Source organism: Chrysoperla carnea, chromosome 5 (genome assembly GCF_905475395.1).
Source record: "Chrysoperla carnea chromosome 5, inChrCarn1.1, whole genome shotgun sequence".
NCBI lineage: Eukaryota > Metazoa > Arthropoda > Insecta > Neuroptera > Chrysopidae > Chrysoperla > Chrysoperla carnea.
This window is the reverse complement of record NC_058341.1, coordinates 41,828,325-41,846,762: the sequence shown is the minus strand read 5'-3', so window position 1 is coordinate 41,846,762 and position 18,438 is coordinate 41,828,325. Positions and strand designations below refer to the sequence as shown.

The 18,438-nt window shown below is 29.5% G+C and overlaps 6 protein-coding genes across 7 annotated transcripts; 2 read left to right on the top strand and 4 right to left on the bottom strand.

Moving 5' to 3' along the window:
• Positions 1-719: 719 nt before the first annotated feature.
• Positions 720-1,459, bottom strand: LOC123300744 (cytidine deaminase-like). Its single transcript, XM_044883388.1, has 2 exons — positions 1,263-1,459; positions 720-1,191 (listed from the first exon to the last, which is right to left on the bottom strand). Exons 1-2 carry the CDS (start codon positions 1,300-1,302, stop codon positions 788-790), a joined length of 444 nt encoding a protein of 147 aa, XP_044739323.1. The 5' UTR covers positions 1,303-1,459; the 3' UTR covers positions 720-787.
• Positions 1,460-2,934: 1,475 nt separating this feature from the next.
• On the top strand, positions 2,935-4,116 carry LOC123300761 (nucleoside diphosphate kinase 6). Its single transcript, XM_044883407.1, has 3 exons — positions 2,935-3,229; positions 3,295-3,455; positions 3,991-4,116. The coding sequence occupies exons 1-3, from the start codon at positions 3,018-3,020 to the stop codon at positions 4,089-4,091; spliced, it is 474 nt and encodes a 157-aa protein (XP_044739342.1). The 5' UTR covers positions 2,935-3,017; the 3' UTR covers positions 4,092-4,116.
• Positions 4,117-5,340: 1,224 nt separating this feature from the next.
• Positions 5,341-8,967, bottom strand: LOC123300332. Its single transcript, XM_044882892.1, has 4 exons — positions 8,775-8,967; positions 8,469-8,701; positions 6,935-7,289; positions 5,341-5,656 (listed from the first exon to the last, which is right to left on the bottom strand). The coding sequence occupies exons 1-4, from the start codon at positions 8,806-8,808 to the stop codon at positions 5,349-5,351; spliced, it is 930 nt and encodes a 309-aa protein (XP_044738827.1). The 5' UTR covers positions 8,809-8,967; the 3' UTR covers positions 5,341-5,348.
• Positions 8,968-9,005: 38 nt separating this feature from the next.
• On the top strand, positions 9,006-11,790 carry LOC123300333 (GPN-loop GTPase 3). Its single transcript, XM_044882893.1, has 4 exons — positions 9,006-9,271; positions 9,355-9,551; positions 9,633-9,953; positions 11,475-11,790. The coding sequence occupies exons 1-4, from the start codon at positions 9,227-9,229 to the stop codon at positions 11,758-11,760; spliced, it is 849 nt and encodes a 282-aa protein (XP_044738828.1). The 5' UTR covers positions 9,006-9,226; the 3' UTR covers positions 11,761-11,790.
• Positions 11,791-11,792: 2 nt separating this feature from the next.
• LOC123300331 (GPN-loop GTPase 1) lies at positions 11,793-15,184 on the bottom strand. Of its 2 annotated transcripts, none has more exons than XM_044882890.1 (6): positions 14,831-15,184; positions 14,396-14,760; positions 13,399-13,643; positions 12,266-12,369; positions 12,058-12,191; positions 11,793-11,940 (listed from the first exon to the last, which is right to left on the bottom strand). In XM_044882890.1, exons 1-6 carry the CDS (start codon positions 15,036-15,038, stop codon positions 11,830-11,832), a joined length of 1,167 nt encoding a protein of 388 aa, XP_044738825.1. In that variant the 5' UTR covers positions 15,039-15,184; the 3' UTR covers positions 11,793-11,829. The 2 variants fall into 2 exon arrangements, with proteins under 2 accessions (XP_044738825.1, XP_044738826.1); XM_044882891.1 differs by having other exon boundaries at positions 11,793-11,942; positions 12,063-12,191.
• A 1,272-nt stretch (positions 15,185-16,456) lies between these two features.
• Positions 16,457-18,303, bottom strand: LOC123299952 (U3 small nucleolar ribonucleoprotein protein MPP10). The gene has a single exon (XM_044882378.1). It carries the CDS (start codon positions 18,286-18,288, stop codon positions 16,468-16,470), a length of 1,821 nt encoding a protein of 606 aa, XP_044738313.1. The 5' UTR covers positions 18,289-18,303; the 3' UTR covers positions 16,457-16,467.
• Between the last annotated feature and the right edge of the window lie 135 nt (positions 18,304-18,438).

Here is an 18,438-nt window from a genome sequence, read left to right as displayed (position 1 = left end):
TCGTTAACAATTATTTTCAATAAACAAATAATTAAAAAAGTGAAATTAGGCAAACAAAAATTGTGTTTTAAGCTCATCGGTGCAGTACAAAATATTTCATTTTTTCGGACAAAATATTTCATTGTTTAATTATTATTATTGCTATCAAGTGGCCAAAATGCCCGCTGAATTTCCTGCTGCTTTTTTGCTTTATTTGTAAACGGTGCAGCACTTTCAAAAAAAAAAAATCTTACTCTCCAAATAGAAGCCTCTCACGAAGTTTCAAGTATTTGAAGTATGTATTAATCATTTAACAAAAAGGGTACTGTCACGCGGGCTATAGTAGCTTACAATGAAAAAAGAACTTGACTCACGAAACTATTTCCGATTTTATAATTAACTCATAATTGTGTAATCGAAAATAGCTAAGTTATAAAGCCAATGTAATTCCGAGCAGTCAATAAGTTACATTCATTTCTAGTTAAATCTAAATCATGGAAAGTTAGATTAAATACGCTAAGAAATCGACTTTGTTTTCCTCTATAAAATAATGTAACTTAATTTTAATATTGTGTCGTACGATTTTTAATTGTATTGTATAAAAAAAATGTGAAATTTTTAAAAATATTTCACATAATATAAAAGATGGATTATATTTTGTAAATATATATATAGATCAAAATAATGTAAACGTTTTCAAAATATTTTATTTATATGAATTTATATTTATCGAAGAAAGATTTTAACAATTGATCATTGTTGAATATATAAAATATTATTTTTATATGCAAAAATTAGCTAGAAAAATTTACATTTTAGCTGTATATGGTGAAAATGATAATGGTAATAATTCTTTAATAGATGTTACAAATACTTGATCCATATTAAACTTACTTAAATAAATTTTAATATCAGTACAAAATTCAACAATAGTTTGTCGACATACACCACACGGTGATGTAAATTGATCAGGGTCATTAGCAACAATTGCAATTTCCTTAAAATTTTTATAACCTTCACTAACAGCTTTTGCAATAGCTGTACGTTCAGCACAAATTCCTGGTGTAAAACTTATATTTTCAATATTACATCCACTAAATACAGTACCATCTTCACATTTAATTGCAGCACCCACTTTAAATTTGCTGTATGGTGAGTAGGAAAATTGTGCACTTTGTACAGCTGTTTTAATTAATTGTTGTTGTTCATATCCTGAAACAAAATTTTTAATTGTTTATGAAATATGATTTTAATAAAAAAAAACAAATTGTATTCGTAATTACCTAATTGGTTGTAATCGATTATTTCCCCTATATTCTCCATTGTTTATAACGATGTGTTTTATTACTTAAATTTATTTTAGGAATATCAGACAATAATTTTATTTATTTTTAAATCATATGAATTAGTTTTAATTTTAATTGTTTAATTATTATCATACATATAAACTTCAAGTATGATATAGATTAGGCACGTTTTATTTATTAGGAGGGTTAATATTATTTAAACAGCTTATATCTGCTTTATAAAATTAAATTTTTGACAAAGTTCGTAATTGTATAAAGAATCAACCACATTCTTATTACTTGTGGTCGATATTAAAATATAAAATAAATAGAAATTTTTAGATGTAATATTGTAAAAATAACCTCCATTTTTTTGAGCGTATCGAATTACTAATATCCGAAGCTATTTGAGGTGACATAGATAAAAATATGTTTATGTAATACACTAATTACATAAATATTTGTACAGTGCAATTTCTATTTATTATCTACATTGTTTAAAACATAAAAATTTATTGCATTCTGTCAAGGTTAATCGTAGACATGATTAATATAGTAACAGTTAAAAGTTATTAATAATTAACAAATATATCATTCAACAAATGATATATTTGTTAATTGATGGTTTTAACAATTAGAATTTGAAATTTAATACAGCTATAATGAGCCTATATAATGTTTTTTTTTTTTTTTTTTAAATAAACAGTGGCGGATTTAAGGAAAAAGTCCCAGTAGTCAAAATCTATAAATGGGTTTTTTTAGTCTTCGTTAATGTACTTGGTGCCTTCTTGTTATACCCTTTTATACAAATTTGTCTTTTTCCCCCTTTTTAGTCTTCGTCAATGCACATTGGTGCCTTTTTGTTATGCCCTTTTATACAAATTCGTCTTTTCCTCCTTTTTTTTATTCTTCGTAATGCACTTGGGGTCCCTTTGTGGTGCCCTATTTCGGGGGCCTAATGGGAAACCTCTTATTTGCACACCTTAAATCCACCACTGTAAATAGGGTATTCCCAATTCTCATAAATATTATAATAATTTTGGTGAGAATAAAAATCGATATATAGAAGTTCCTGTAATTAGTAATTGTTTATATGAAAACAAAGTCGAATGACGACAGTAAAATTCGAAGACTGGACTTTCTAAAAATTAAGACGTAAACATTTTATCGTAAGCGTATTGCGTAATATTTGCACCCATGACAAGAATTATTCTATAGACAAGTGAGATTTAAAATCAAAATTCACGAACACAAAAACTCTCTTTAGGTGTTGAACTAGAAAAATTTACAACTCGATATTTCTTTTCGAGTTTGACTTTTCGTAATAATGGACAGACAGATGAAAATGGATAAATCAGGTGATTTTATGAAAACCTATATCTGTATAAAAAATATATTTTAGACTAAACTCATATACCCACATCATTCATACAATTTTATTCAAATTGGAAAAAAAGCTAGTTTTTCAAATGATCCCACGTTAAGAAATATTAAAAAAAGACTTAACAAATATATATTTTTTTATTAAACTTGTATGATTTTTTTAAATATAGCGCACAAAATAGTTTATAAGTGTCACTTATAGGGGGCTCTAGTTATCATAAAATTAAAATTTACTTCAAATCTATCCCCAAAATATAAATATTATAAAAATGAATAACGATTTTAAAATATAAATGAATATATTAATGTGTTGGGGAATTTAATATACAATTGTTGCTTTAAGAAGAAGTTGATATTTTAGAAATAATTATGAAACCATATAATTTGACATTAGCTTTATTAAAACCACATGTCATGAAACATCCTTTTGCGAAAGCTGATATCGAAAATAGAATAATAGATTGTGGATTGAAAATATTAAAAAGTAAACCTATAAATTTTACGCAAGAAACAGCGGAAAAATTTTATAGTGAACACAAACATCGATTCTTTTTCAATCGATTAATTACTTTTATGACTAGGTAAACAAAAATATTTAAAATCACATAAATACTTTTATAAGAGATGCGATTTGAATTTTTATTAGTGGTCCATCTTACGCATTTGTTATTACTGGCGAAGATGCTATCAGCAAATGGAGGGAACTAATGGGACCGACTAAAGTTTACAAAACACAATTTACACATCCGAATTCAATACGGGGTATTTATGGTATTTCAGATACGAGAAATGCTACACATGGTTCAGGTAATAAAATTTTGTATTCTCCTAACTGGGTTGCAAGGAAGGCGTTTAAATTATGCTTCTAGCCCGATAAAATTCTCGTCTTAAAGATGATGAACCTTGGGTTGCGTTGAATTCGGTTGTTCTAATTTTTTTTAACATGTTGCCTCAATGCGAATAACCAAGTTTTCAACTGAGTGCCGAACGCAACATGACAACATTGTCCAAATTCTTAAACAATTTAAAAAAACACGAAATTTTCCCTTTTTTAGCTATTTTAAGCCTGAAAGATTAGTTTCCAATTCACTGAAAATCTAAATTTGAGCCCAAAAGCGTATCTTGTAATCCAATATTTTCCGAAATACAGCTTTTCGGAATTTATCAGCTTCTTTTCGAACTCTGAAATATTTTGTTGTTTTATTTTGATAATTTTGACCGTGTAAGCCTATTTTATGTTAATGATTCAAGAAATTATACTTGATTTAAAGTGTTTTTAGCGTAGCACTTGCAAGTGTTGGTTGTGTTGCTTTTGATTCACAATTTATTTTATTTCTTTTAGATTCTCCAGAATCAGCATCGAAAGAAATTATTGAATTATTTCCAGAATATCTACTATCAGATATTGTTAAAGAAGCAAATATATGTTGTGAAAATGATTAGAATTGAAAATTAAAAAATTTTAAAGCCAATTTTTGTTAAATGTTTATAAAATCATTTTAAAATACACTCTATTTTTAGAAATTTCTTGTATTGTGTTGAAATTAACACTTGTTAATAACCAACGTGTAGATAAATGGAATTATATTTGTCGACAAAAGTCTACCTTTTCTATAACATTCTTCTTCATTCGTTTCAATGCATGACCACAGTCTTATATAATTTTGGCCTACGCTTGACTTTCTCTCATTTTTAATCCGTTTCAATAATTTCAATCCAATTCAATTAATTCATGGTTAAATAAGATTTTTACATAAAAGTGTAAAAATATTTCGATCAATCAGATCGAAACATATCACAAATTACAATAATACATAATAAAGTCAATAAGCTAAATCGTATAACAAAGTTTTGGAAATTTATTTTTCAAACTATGAAATTTATCGTGAACTTCCAAACAAGTGAAAATTAACAATTGACTGAGTTAATTGTTGAAATACTCAGTAAAGAAAGTGTTGAATGTCAGGGCCATTTGCGTTATTTTTTTTATATATTAGATGAGTTTAAAATTTATTTGGTTTTCGAAATTATTTTCTAGATTTTTTTTTTCGAGAATGTTTCACAAGACCACTGTAGAAGCTACCTGCAAATTTTCAACTAGCTATCTTTTATAGTTTTGGAGAAAAACGGATACCAAAGTTTTGTCCTTATTTGCACCCTCACGGGTATACAGTGATGTTAACGAAAAAATGTTTTAGTTGTTTATTTTTCTATAAGAAACACTTTTACATAAACTTTTGTTCTTTCTCCAACGGCTTACAAGATGGGTCCTACGGATCCAAGACTCAATTGCCCTATGTTGTTCATTTACGAACTCAAACTTACCTTTTACGTCCTGAGTACGCTATACAAATTTCAGATTGATATATCTTCGTTTTTGAGTAATCATGATGGCGTAAGGACGCAAAACCGGCAATGGTATAATTAGATGATTTTATAAACACCTATATATCCAAATTTTATTTGTGTCGTCAATATTTTTAAGCGTTACATATACTTGACACTAAAATTAGTATACCGTTATATATTTCATATATACAGGGTATCAAAATAAAACTCGAAACGATAATAAATTGAAAATTAGTTATATTAAAAAAATTGTATCAAACCAATTATATTTAAAATTAGTTTGAATCACAATTTACATTTTTTTTTTAATAAAAACGTAATTACATTACAATAAAGAGGTCATAATTCCAACTATGAATTAATTTTAACATAAACCTTTGGTCGTGAAAATACTTTTATCCCTTCTTCAATTTTATTTAGTTGCTTTTCTAGTTCAATTTTCCGATTTCTCGTTCGTAATGTATCTGTTTTAACAGGTAACAAATTTAATTCACCGACTAAATCAGCGTAACTTTGGCGTAAAGCTCTTAATGTCTCTTTACGTTCATCGTTTGGGATTGTAATGTGTCCGGGTGGGCAATCTGGATCAATAGTCATTACAGGTTCAGTTTCTTTTTGTCGATCACGTAAATATTTTGGAACAATTCCTCTTTGGTAACCTATGAAATAATTTTATTTATTAATTTCTATTTCTTGTACTTCCAAAAACAATTTTTAAAACCTGTTTCATTTTGTGTTTTTTTTAATTCTTGCATATTTTCTCGAATGAAATTTCTTTTATATTTTTTATTTTCTAAAAAATATTGCTTATATTAAGTTTCAACAATTTTTTTGGAAAAATCTTAGTTGCAACCCTAGCGGTTTTCATTTGAAGAGAGTTTTCACGTAATATAGATGAAGTTTAGGCGGCGTTTCCGTGGAATATTACAGAGTTTTCCACGGAAGTTTAGCTAGTGTTCTAGAGGAGTATGGCCGATGTTCTCACGGGGTTTTCGTTTTTCCTACGCCAAATATTCTAAAGTTATTCCAAATCATTTCGCTAAATTTTGCAGCGTTTTTGTGGAGTTGTGTTGGTGTTTTATCAAATATAGTTTATGTACTGTATACAGAAAATTGATAAATAAACCAAATATTTTAGTAATCCCCACAAGAACAACAGCTATATATTACCAAAACCACGTGAAACCACAAGTAAACCTTCGCTAATACTCCGTTAGAACACCAGCAATACTTTGCTCACTATCCGTGAAAACATCGGCAATACTATGTGAAAAAACTGACAATACTCCATGACAATACTGGCAATTCTCAGTGACAACATCGGTAACATTCAACGGAACCCCGGAGAAAAAAGTATATGAATCTCGTGTCGTAGCTGCACATAAAACTCCGCGTTTTACCGCTTAAACTCCATCGAGACCTGGACTTTCAAATGAGTTTTTTCGGAGTTACAACGGTGGCGTTTAAACCGCTTGGGAACTTACTGTTATCCATGGATAGCAAATTATTTTGACTTTTAGTTGCCATTACTATATTTATTTATTTTTTTATTTATATTATATATAATTTTTACATACGATTTCCAAAGAATGTCCAAAAGAGTGTCCAAAAACTAATCAAAAATTTGGAAAAGTGGATAGCAACAGTCATAATTCTTTTGTTTTGATTTATACCATAGTCTACTTAAATTAATAATTCACGTTCCAACGACATAAGTCGACATCACTCTTCCCTCCACCGGACACCGTCACTAGATAATAAAGTCCCCCTGCTTCTATCAAGCCAAGACTATTTAGAAGTTGGCTAATCACTAAACATTATTTCATAAAGTGAGTGTTGGTATTTTAAAGACGACTTTCTTCAAAATAACTGAGCGCCCGAAAATTTACGGAGTGCACAGTTAAACCGAACGCGCTTTTTTAACTCTTGATTATTACCTGCTTTTACTGAACCCAAATCATTCGCTGTTTTTGAAGGCGCAGTTTTTACGTTCGACTCTTTTTTCGGTTTCCCATCAACTTTTAAACTGATCAATTTTTCTGTATTTTCACCAGGCACATTTCCTACATCGCCACAGCTCATGTTTTTATTGAAATCGGGTTGAGCTTCTTTTTTCGTGGACGGTAAATTTTTTAATATCCTCGAATTTTTATTTTCTTTTAACAAAAAAGAAACACTTTCAGTCTGCACGCCCATATCTCGAAATTTATTATTCAGTTCACTCGGTGAAGATGCTGTAGGATTTGATGCACTTTCCGTTACACAAATTTGATTCTTTGATTTTTTAAGTGCCTAAAAAATATTCTTTAATTACATACAATAGACTTTCAAAGAAAGGCATTAAATTATTATTGTTGAAATGTTAATACAACGCGTCGATAAAGTTTGGAAACGGTTGAATAACTTGAGAAAAACATTATTTAGAAAAATTAGAATCCAAGTCCCTGGACTAAGAGGAGAATTAACAAATTTTACAGTATAAATAATTAAAAATATAAAATATTTATATTATTTATTTGAAATAATCATGCCCAACTTTAAAGAAGTTTCGCTTAAGTGAGTAAGGAAGAGAGTGGTGGGCACGATTTTGTAACCTTGTAAATACGAAGCACAAATTTAGCCTTGTATGTACGTGAAGTTGATTTTAATGAAATGTCCTTTGAGGGAACCATACTCCCATTGCATTGGCGAAAACCATACCTGGGAAATACTAGAAGACAGACAATCTCCGCCCTTGAGGATTGCGTGAAATAAACAAATGATAACGAAGTATATAATGCCGCAAGGGCAACTTGGCTTGTTGGCACAAACCGCAATGAACAAGGCATGATAGAAAGTCGAAAAAGTTGCGTAAAGGAGTTAATTAGAGGTGCGTAAAAAACTTGATCAGGGCCGGATTAAAAGATGTAGAGGCTCTAGAGCGGCAAAAAAGTAGAAGATCTCTAATTATTTTTCAATCAAGATAAACAATTTTCTTTTTTAAAATGTGTCAATTGTAAGACAAACACAATCCTCTCAACAAACACATGTGGATATCGTAAAATACAATAAATAAGCCCAAATAAATTATTATGTTAGGCAAATAGAATTTTGCGAGCTTTTTTAATCGGAAAATCATTAACGATTTCGATAAAATCCAGCTCTTGAAGTAAATCCCTTTCAATGCTGAGTACGAATAATTTTGGGGATGTGGAGGTCCTGGGGCTTCAGTCCCTGTTGCCCCTCCCCTAAACCAGGCCATGAGCCTATTAATGCTTGCTTGCCTTGCTTCGATCTTTCCCTCCACTAGTACTATTAGTCTTTCATAAGCATGTCAAAATTACATGAATATACTCAGTAAATAGAATTTTTGATCCTTATAATGTTATTTAAACATTTAAAAAAAAAAAAAGACTTTTCTAGAAAGTTATTGTGCCTTCCGATCCTGTTACATCCTGTATAAATTTCAACTAATTTTTATATATTACATACAGTGTTTGTATTTGGTAAACTTTTTGCTTTCGTCGGAGGTATATGTTCTGCATTCTGTAATCTAGGTTTAGGCTGCATTCCCATATATTTAGTTATTTTTGGAGGTACATTTTGATACTTGTCTGTCGTTGGTTTCGCAGGTTGTTTTACATTTTCCACTTTATTGTATATACCTTGCATATGTTTTATATGTTTCATGTTCTCTTGTATAAAATTCCTTTTGTATGTTGGTTCTAAAAGGTAGATCCAACATTTTATATCAAAACATTATTTTCGTTAACATTTATAAGAGGACTATATACTTACTAGGAGGTGGAAAAACTCCTCGTAAAGTATTCATTGCTGTTGATTTCGTTACGTTTTCCGTAAAAAATTTTCGAACCAAATACAAACCTACGTTAAATTTAGAAATCGATATTTTTGCATATTAATAAAAAGGTTCGAGTCAAAATTGAAAATTTTTTTTCATACACTATAAAATAATAATCCAGTCATTTTAAATTGTAAACAAAGAAGTTAGCAACAATAACTATTGCATGTTTCACGTGGTCGAAAACATTTAAAAATAAATATTTGATTTTGTCTAGTTTTACCAAGTTTCATTTTACAGTAAATATATTTTAATCTCATTAAACCTTTGAAATTAAAATTTAATTGTTTTCAATTATTCTAATCATTTTAACTTATAATATTAAAGTTGGAAAAACTTTCGAGTTAGTTTGACATTTCAATGTGACAGTTTGAAATTTTTTTTGAAAATGCGTTACGGTCAACTTGTTATTGGTCCTGCAGGCTGTGGCAAGGTAAATAATTTATAGCCTTTTAAATTTTAAACATTATACAATAAAATGTTTATTTGAAAATAAATTTTACTTTTTGGGGTTAGTCTACGTATTGTTCGGCTTTGGTGCAACATGCTGCGGATACAAATCGTATAATTGAAGTCGTTAACTTAGATCCAGCAGCAGAACATTTCGATTATGAACCATTAGCAGATATTAGAGATTTAATTCATTTAGATGATGCTATGGATGATGAAGAATTGAAATTTGGTCCCAATGGAGGTTTAGTATTTTGTTTAGAGTATGTTTTCCAAGAAACGGTAGTTATACGGTTTCCGTGATGCCTCTTAATTAGACCATTTATTTTTATATTTCGTTTTAGATATTTAGTTGATAATTGTGATTGGCTACAAGAACAACTAGGTGATGGAGACGATGATTATATCCTATTTGATTGTCCTGGACAAATTGAATTGTATACACATCTAACAACAATCCGTAAATTAGTAGATACTTTACAAAATTGGAATTTTCGAATATGTTCAGTTTACATTGCCGATGTACAATTTATGACTGATGGTCCAAAATTTTTATCGGGTACAATGGCTGCTTTAAGTATGATGGTTAATTTAGAATTACCACATGTAAATGTACTTAGTAAAATGGATTTGTTAAGTAAAACTGCAAAATCACAAATGGAAAGGTAAACAAATTAATATAGACAAAAATTTTGAAGCAAGAAAGTCTAATAAAAAACGAAAATGCGCACAATTACTTCAGCTGTTGCAGTTTTTTTTGTAATTTGTAAAAAGCTGATTTTTTTAACCTTCTAAAAGAGGTTTAAGCACGGATCTAGTAATTATAGTAGGGATGTACTATGAAGTCCTACTTTAGACGAGGGGGGTGTATCACTCAGGGGGAACTCAGGGGTGCCTACTTTTGATTGGCTACGGCTCTTCGCACTCTCAATTGCGGGAAAATTTAAATGGGTAACGAATTATGCGTGTGTTGTAGATTGGTCCGAGCAAAAAATCTTTCTATTTAAAGTAAAATCTTTTACCCTAAAGATAAAAATGTATTTTTTTAAAATACAATTTAGAAATTAATTACAAATATAATATTTTTAACTAATTACTCTTGGATGAAGGAATATATCTTTAATATTCCTATGACCGACTAATTAACTAAAGAATATATCGTAAATAATTCGTAAAATAATAAAAATAAAACTTCACTTATTTAAATTAAGATTAGGTTCACGGGTATACCCATAATTCAATACATAAATAAGTAATAATTTCCCCAAACAAATTTTTACATTAATTTCACTTTTTAAAAATTATATAATACGTTGTAATTATTTAGTATTGAAAATTAATCGAAGTATTTTCGAGACATTCTTAAGCCTTCTTTTGAATTTCATTAGTTAACTTATAATAGTTGTAACACTAGGATTGAAAATTGAATATTCACTAAATTGAATAGAATATTGTTGCGTTTAGGTTACTTATATCGTTGAAAATTTTTTTTTTAAAACAAGCATAAATACTTCACGTATTTATTTTTCTTTACAAATTTTACTTTTCTTTTGAATATAAGATTATTTATTTATGTTGTCCACACACGTCAACCATATGTCAAACATGTTTCCATGCTTATAAACGAATCAAAAACACTTAAAGAAAGCTTTGAGCATACTTTCAGCATGCGCCTAGTTAGCAGCCAATAGAAAGTAGGCACAATGATACCCTGCCTCTTCCCCCTGAGGGAGACTCCCCCACTCGGTTATACTCCTCCCTTTTAAAATATTCCATGGGTTTAAGCACCTCCTCTCCACTCCCTTCAGTAGTTGATTTTTCAGCACGAAGTTGTTTTAACCAAATAAACAACTGTATCACCTATCAAAAGTGCAACACTCTTTTCTTTATATATATTTAATTTTTTTGTAAGAATGATGAGGGGAAAAAACATAAGGATCTCTTACCGTCATCATTTATGATTTCCCATTATTTGTCAAACAGAAAAGTTAAGAAATATCTCTATCTTAAGAAAGCATGTACAGGAATCTTCCTCTCATGTCTCATACGTGTGAAAGATAAAATAATTTACCAACTCAAAATCACGTTTTTTAAAATGTAAGCACAAGCGCAGCTCTACCATTCCACTACTTAACATTGTAAATATTGTTTAGAATTGTTTTTGTAATTTTTAAATTTTCTCATAGATTTTTGGAACCAGATCCACACAGTTTGCTTGCTGATTTAGAAACAACGAATTATGCATGGAATAAAAAATATAAAGCTTTAACCGAAGCACTTGGTTCATTAATATTAGATTTTAGTTTAGTACGTTTTTATCCGTTAAATATAAAAAAAGAAGGTAACATAGCAGACATTTTATTAACGATTGATAATGCAATTCAATATGGTGAAGATGCTGATGTGAAGACAAAAGATTTTGAAATGCCCGACGAGGAAGAGGAGGCTAAGGATTACACACAAGATGGTTAAAATTTTATTTGTTTTTGTAAAAAAATTTTTATTAAAAATATTTTTTTAAATATAATATAACTTAAATTTTTATTTTTTTGACGTTGATGGTTGATTCGTATTTGATATTGTTCTATTTTTCTGTCGTTGTACTTGATTTTCTAAAAACGTTTTAAATGATTCTGCCTCCATTTTTTCTTCATCTAAAAAATTTATAAAATTAAATAAAAGGTCAAGTTTGTGTCGTACACGCAAACTCTTAGGATCTTAACGTTTATTTACGTTGCGAATACTTAAAACTATTAACAAATTATTTAGTTCACCTGAATCGTGCGGATTTACTTCTTCTTCACCCTCTTCGTCTTCACTACTTTCATTGGCCGGATGTTTCAAATACACATCAGTAAGATCCTTCCCAGACCAAACTTCAGAAATAAAATTTTTCGAAGGCACTAAAAAATTAAAAATCTTGTTTAAACAAAAACAATATATAGTAGATTTAATTAATCAAACAAGTTTAAAATACCTTTAACATCACCACTTGCTAATTTCTCTAATTTTTCCTGATATTTTTGACTTTCTTTATTTTTCATTTCATTTCGTATTTTTTCCCATTCAACGCGATAATCTCTGTCAAACAATAATAATTTCAAAATCACAGCAAATTATTAATCTTTCGAATAGATTTAGCGAAAAATTAAATGCAAAATTCTATCTATGTTTGTTTTTAATTTTAAATTCGAATTTTGCATAAATAAAAAATAATTAGATGAATCGGAAATGATTGCTACAAAAGGTTTTATTAAGCCATTAGAACAATATAATCTTTTGTAGCAATTATTTCCTATTCCGAGTTTAAGCATACTGGCCTAACACTAATATCCCAAATGATGTGCGAGATGAATCTGTGTTCTATCTGCAGTTTTATACTAAGGTGTGATCTCGTATTCCCAATCAGGAGGGAGATATAAACCTCCAAAATTGAAATAAATATGTAAAGGTGTGTTCAACATGGACAGATAGGAAGCGGTGGATCCAATGCTACTTTGCCTTAATTAGGGAATATTCATGTATTTTTTTTATATTTTTAATTCAGTGGTGACAGTTCAATGTATAATGTACACTTTAAAAAAATGAATTTACAACACAGAATTTAAACTCGTTATTATTTAGTTTTCTAATAAAAAGCCGTAAAATTTAATAAAATACCATATAAAATGTAAGTAATTAATATCATACAGTATGTCAACAAATTTGACAAACCCGTACTATAATGTCACGTCCGCATAAAAATTTGAATTTCAGTTTTAGAAATTTTTAAATGCCCTAACTGAATTTTTACTTTTATTAATTAATTTTAAGTAATTAAAAAGATATTAATTACTAAAGTTTAGTTGAAATGTCCAGTCATTAAAGTTTCGGAAGAAAAATATTTGAACCAAATTTAAATTTCATGAATATTCCCTATTTCTTTCACCTGCTTTCAAGAGACCTATGTTTCTCGGCATAGCCATGCCGAACAAGCCATATTTATCTCAAAGCGGCCAGTTTATATTTCCCACCTAATTGTGGAATGTAATTCAGAATATTGATGCAAAACTGCAGATAGGGCTACCAGAATTAAAATGATTTCTTTTAAATATTAATAATATTTCTTACGTTTCATATTCTTTAGCGGCAACTTCAACTAATTTATAAAATTCATCAAATCCTTCACCGGTAAGTGCAGAAACACCACAAACTTTTAAACCTTGATAAAATTCATCTAATACTATAGACATACTATGCGTCAATTTATTCATGTAACCATTTGATTCTAATTTATCATCATCTTCTAAAGCTTCTTGAAATGATTCAAAATTATTCATCCAATCAACAGCGTAACTATGTTCAACAACATCGGTCTGAAAACATCATACATATTTTACGATTGTAAGCTATCTCGTTAGCGATATAAAATATATGAAGTAAGAAGAGTTTTTATGGACGTTCTTATGTATAAAACAAAGAGTGAATGTGTACTGTGTGTTATGGTTATGTGTTACTGTGTGTGACTGGTATTGTATGAGTACAACTTCAAGTATTGAGTCTGACCGAATGTGTTCATGTATACACAAATCACTCGTTTTTTGCCATTTAGTTTCTCAGATTTTGTGATTCGTGCTTATGAAAATTTGTTTAAAATTAATCGATAATTGTATATGAAAGTCATGGCTACAGGCGAATGTCCTCTATTACCCTTGGCAACTTTTGTCCAAAGCATTTTTCCGTAGTTAGTTTGTTTTCTTTCGATTAAATGTAATAATGACATATTTTTAAATCGCATTTCTATGAAAGCTAACGTTTCTGGAAGAAATGATTTAAACAAAATTTGTTAGTTTTTTTATGAGGTTCAACTAATTTAAAGTGATATTCTATCTCCTTCTGTTAAGGATCTGAGTTAACTAGTAAAGGATCCAGAAGATGCAGGTCAAATCTGACGCTAGAATATGATATCCCACTTTAATCTGAATAATATTTGTACCAAACATTCTTTTATAGTGTAAGTATATTTTAGAAGATATTTGAGTTCATCGATTAAAATGGGTTACCCTGTATATTTTTCATCGTACCAACAAATCCCGAAAAACTATAGACTAAAACACATAATACTCACTTTATTCATAACAATAATAAACGGTAAACGAGTTTTGTACAAAATTGAGCATGCATAAAGCATATTACTCATAAAAGTAACGGGATTTACGGATCGCACAGTATCCATCACATATACAACGACTGTCGGAAATGATGAAGCTAAACTTTCTGTAACAATTGTTCCAGAAACTGACCATGTAAATACTTCAATTTGTCCTGGTGTATCAAAAACGCATAATTTATGTTCAGGATTCGATTTCTCTATTAAATTAATCACATCGTTAAATTTTGTTGCAAATAAATTTAGTGAAGTTACAATGGCACCATTTGGACCAAGAGAGTATTGTTTCATTACTTCCTTATAGTTGACTGTATCTCTAATATCTGAAAATTAAAATCACAATTAATTGAAAAGGATAAACTAGTTTTGGTTATCGATTAATCGTTCATGTACCAATTTTACAAGGATACGGCGGATTTCGACAAGCTGGATCCAGATTAATTAAATATGGTTTGTGAATTTTATTTTCAAATACTGATAATTGATGAACGAATGAAGTTTTTCCAGAACCAGCCATTCCCAAAATAATCAAACATACTGGTCTGTTTTTGGTTACTTCACTTTCTGGATTCTTTGCACTATCGGCAAGGGATTCTGCCATGATATTTACAAATTGACATTCACTTTGTTAAAAACGTTTGTATTGTACTTTTTATAAGGACCAGTTATTTTTAACGTTTATGAGCTATTGAGCTTTAATTTGATTAAATGGATAAAATTCACGTTTTATTATTTGACAGCAATGATCGAAAATCATAAAGGAATGATTTAAATAGAGCGCAATGCGCAAACCTTTTATGAGTGAATCAAAAAGAGTGCGTTCAAAGTATATTCAAAGAGTTCGTTTTATTAACGATCCAATTTCTTTAAAAATTGTGAAATAAAATTAAATTCGTTCATATCTTTTCGGTTCTTGCAAAAATTACACAGGTCTGCGACTAAAAAACTGCATAGGATTTTTTTACATTTTCTTATAGATTTTGACCTCCCAAAAACAGGAAAAATATTCAAAACATTCTATATATCACATAGGTTTTTATAGATATTAGTCACAACATAAACTAGTCTTAAAGTAGTATTATATATTAATTTCATATTAAAATACTCTTAAAGTATTATTATTGCACGATGAAAATAAATTAGCTTTGCTTCCAATGGGGTATTCTGTGCATATGGAAGAAAACTAACTGTAATAATTTGGCCATTATCCTGGAAAGAATCAAATATCAGGACCATTAATGAATGGTTTGTGGGGACTTTTGGGTCAGCAGGCAGCTGACGAGGCTTTTGGGTCAGCAGGCAGGCTATACTAAATACCCTTGCTTCTTATACTTATGGGATAGTAGAGCCAGAGAACAGCCTTGGACTAAAAGTGATTGGCCACCCCGAGAAACTTTAAAACCTGGAGAGAAAAATGTTATCAATACTACTTTGATGCCGCCAGAAAAAGTTTTGTTACGCTCTTTGTGGAAAGTATGAATGAGAAGGAAAAATAAGCTTGTGTATCGTTCAAAGATGTAGTGTGAAAGTTTTTGGGAAATACTAAGGATTCTGACTACAAAACCATTGTTCAACTAGCAGCATACGAAGCTCAAGGCTGCAAGATAAGCAGCCTTAATTTTAAGTTTACTTCTATCAGTTATGTGGAAGAATTTCTTTTTAATAACATTGAAAGTCAAGCTAAATTCAAAATCATCATTTAGAACAACTTGTTTATCGCTATAACTTTTGTATAAAAAACTTTTTTTAAATTATTAGCGAATTTTCGAAGGAAATGGAGCTATTGCTTTTCTACTGATGATGGAATTTAGATAAAATTTTTCAAATGTTCATCGATCCTACCAAATAGAAAAATGGATGTTTACGATTCTAATTTCCTGAACATTTTAAACTCTCCCCCTGAGTTTTTAACTGCTTAAAGTATTTTTAACTTTTAAAGTAATCTCTAACAAAAAAGGTATAAAATAAATTATTCCTGCAATTTTATAGAAAAAAAAAATACGTTTATTTATTTATAATTTTATAACTATTTACAATTTAAGTTTTTTTGCAGTTAACTGTGCAGTTTTGCTTTTCGTATGTGTGGTCTTAATTTTCGTAGATATTTGATTTTTAACTTGATCTTGCAATTGATTAAAGAATTTTTCTGATGACTTTCCACTATATACGTTACTTTTTTCCATTAAACTAACATTTCGATCCTTCGTTACTTGTTTCAAAATATTTATATTTTGTTCTTTAGCTTGTTTCTTGTTACGAGGTTCACCAATGGCCATAGCCGATTTTTTCTCTTGTTCCAAATGCCGTTTACGTTGTTTATTTTTCTTAAATCGCCTTTCTCTCTTCTTATCCGTTGTGGTACGTTCTTCTTTAGCCATTGGCACACCTTTCTTTTTGGGTTTGATTTCTTCTGGAGCTAATAAGGTTGCATCACTTACAGTTACAGGTGCAACTTCTTCCATGGTAATTGCTGGTAAATTACTGACAATTTTCACTTCTGGCTTAACTAAACGAGGTGTAAAATAAAAATGACTTAATGCATCTAATTTAGAAATTAAATTTGTAATCATAGCTGTCGTTTTAATCTTTTCAGGTGGTTCTTCATCTGGTACTTTAAATTCAGGCTCAAGCGATTCCTTTTGTTTTAAATATTCTTTTTCATAAATTTGTGCTAACGATTCCTTACTTTTCTCCGAATCTAATGCCAATTTCTTTTTAAACTCTAACGGGTCATTAACAGGTTTCGCTTTTCTCTGAACACTATCCCAAGCTTTATCTTTGATTCGTTGAAGTATAATATCTTCTAATCGCATATTGGTTTGTTCTGTGATAACAATACTAGGTTTTGCTGTTACGTCAAAATCAAGAATTTCCTCAAGCAATGAATTTTGTGGTCTAGAATTGGCAGTAACTTCACCTTTCAATTGCCAAGATTTTTCTCCGACATTATTATTTTCTAAATGTCCAATTTTTTTTTGTAAGCGCTCTTGTCTTAATTCAAAAGTAGAAGGTTGTACTTCTACATTTTCTTCCGATGCTTTATCTTCATCTTCTTCTTCCTCTTCAGCAACACTTCCTTCTTCATTTTCACTTTTATCATCATTTTCTAAATTATTTTCAACCTTTCCTTCTTTTTCGGGTGAATCAAAAAATTGATTGTAATGTAAATCATTATAATCATTATCTTCACTTTCTTCATCCGATGGTGCAAATAAATCAATTGAATCGCTGTCATCGCTTTCATCACTGTTTCGCCGTTTTTTTTTCTTAACATTGTTCATAGCTTTTTGATCTTCACTGTTCAAGAAATTTTCCATTTCTTTCATACTAAAGAATTTATCGCGACCATTCTTTTCTGTGTTTTCTTCATTACCATCACTGTTTTCCGACTGATTCTCTTGATTTTCATTCCCTTCATTTGAATTATCATTATCAGTATCTTCGTCAGTGCTACTTTTATCTAATTGCAACTCTTTTTCAGAAACATTTCCGTCGGATAAATCATTTTCAGCAAATTCTATCTCACTTTCATTACTATCATCGCAGATGTTATTTTTGGACAGTATTTTTGCAACATCAGTGATAAATCGAAAGTATAATGATTCATTTTCTAATTCTAATTGAGACCAAATTTCTTCATGACCAAAATTGTCTATTATTAATTCCGGTAAACCATTACCTTGTGGCAAATTTTTGTCTTGTTTCAGAAAATCATATATGTATTTTAAATTATTTTTGATTTTTTCACTTTGAACATTATTAGATGTTAAAAAATTTTCTAAACGATTCGTTGTTGAATTGAAATTTTCTAATAAAGTTAAACTAAAATCTTTTATTGTACAATTATCCATATTTTTTGGAAACTTGTTTTTTTAACCTTACAAATTTCACGTGTTGGTAAATATTTTCGTCTTCTAGTGTCCTACTATACTGTCAAGTCAAATCATGGAAGCAATAATATGGTTGCGTTCTACAGATCGCTATGGAAGAAATCATTAAAA

What these genes read in the sequence shown, in the direction of transcription:
- LOC123300761 (XM_044883407.1), top strand. Translation starts at nt 3,018, where the DNA reads ATGAAACCATATAATTTGACATTAGCTTTATTAAAACCACATGTCATG. An exon ending in TTAATTACTTTTATGACTAG is followed by an intron (nt 3,230 to 3,294) that starts GTAAACAAAAAT and finishes AATTTTTATTAG; the next exon opens with TGGTCCATCTTACGCATTTG. An exon ending in AAATGCTACACATGGTTCAG is followed by an intron (nt 3,456 to 3,990) that starts GTAATAAAATTT and finishes TATTTCTTTTAG; the next exon opens with ATTCTCCAGAATCAGCATCG.
- LOC123300744 (XM_044883388.1), bottom strand. Translation starts at nt 1,302, where the DNA reads ATGGAGAATATAGGGGAAATAATCGATTACAACCAATTAG. An exon ending in AATCGATTACAACCAATTAG is followed by an intron (nt 1,192 to 1,262) that starts GTAATTACGAAT and finishes ATTTTGTTTCAG; the next exon opens with GATATGAACAACAACAATTA.
- LOC123300332 (XM_044882892.1), bottom strand. Translation starts at nt 8,808, where the DNA reads ATGAATACTTTACGAGGAGTTTTTCCACCTCCTA. An exon ending in GTTTACCAAATACAAACACT is followed by an intron (nt 7,290 to 8,468) that starts GTATGTAATATA and finishes AATATTTTTTAG; the next exon opens with GCACTTAAAAAATCAAAGAA. An exon ending in TTTGGGTTCAGTAAAAGCAG is followed by an intron (nt 5,657 to 6,934) that starts GTAATAATCAAG and finishes ATTATTTCATAG; the next exon opens with GTTACCAAAGAGGAATTGTT.
- LOC123300331 (XM_044882890.1), bottom strand. Translation starts at nt 15,038, where the DNA reads ATGGCAGAATCCCTTGCCGATAGTGCAAAGAATCCAGAAAGTGAAGTA. An exon ending in TTATTATTGTTATGAATAAA is followed by an intron (nt 13,644 to 14,395) that starts GTGAGTATTATG and finishes TGATGTTTTCAG; the next exon opens with ACCGATGTTGTTGAACATAG. An exon ending in GCCGCTAAAGAATATGAAAC is followed by an intron (nt 12,370 to 13,398) that starts GTAAGAAATATT and finishes ATTGTTTGACAG; the next exon opens with AGATTATCGCGTTGAATGGG.
- LOC123299952 (XM_044882378.1), bottom strand. Translation starts at nt 18,288, where the DNA reads ATGGATAATTGTACAATAAAAGATTTTAGTTTAACTTTATTAGAAAAT.
- LOC123300333 (XM_044882893.1), top strand. Translation starts at nt 9,227, where the DNA reads ATGCGTTACGGTCAACTTGTTATTGGTCCTGCAGGCTGTGGCAAG. An exon ending in GGTTTAGTATTTTGTTTAGA is followed by an intron (nt 9,552 to 9,632) that starts GTATGTTTTCCA and finishes ATTTCGTTTTAG; the next exon opens with ATATTTAGTTGATAATTGTG. An exon ending in GCAAAATCACAAATGGAAAG is followed by an intron (nt 9,954 to 11,474) that starts GTAAACAAATTA and finishes ATTTTCTCATAG; the next exon opens with ATTTTTGGAACCAGATCCAC.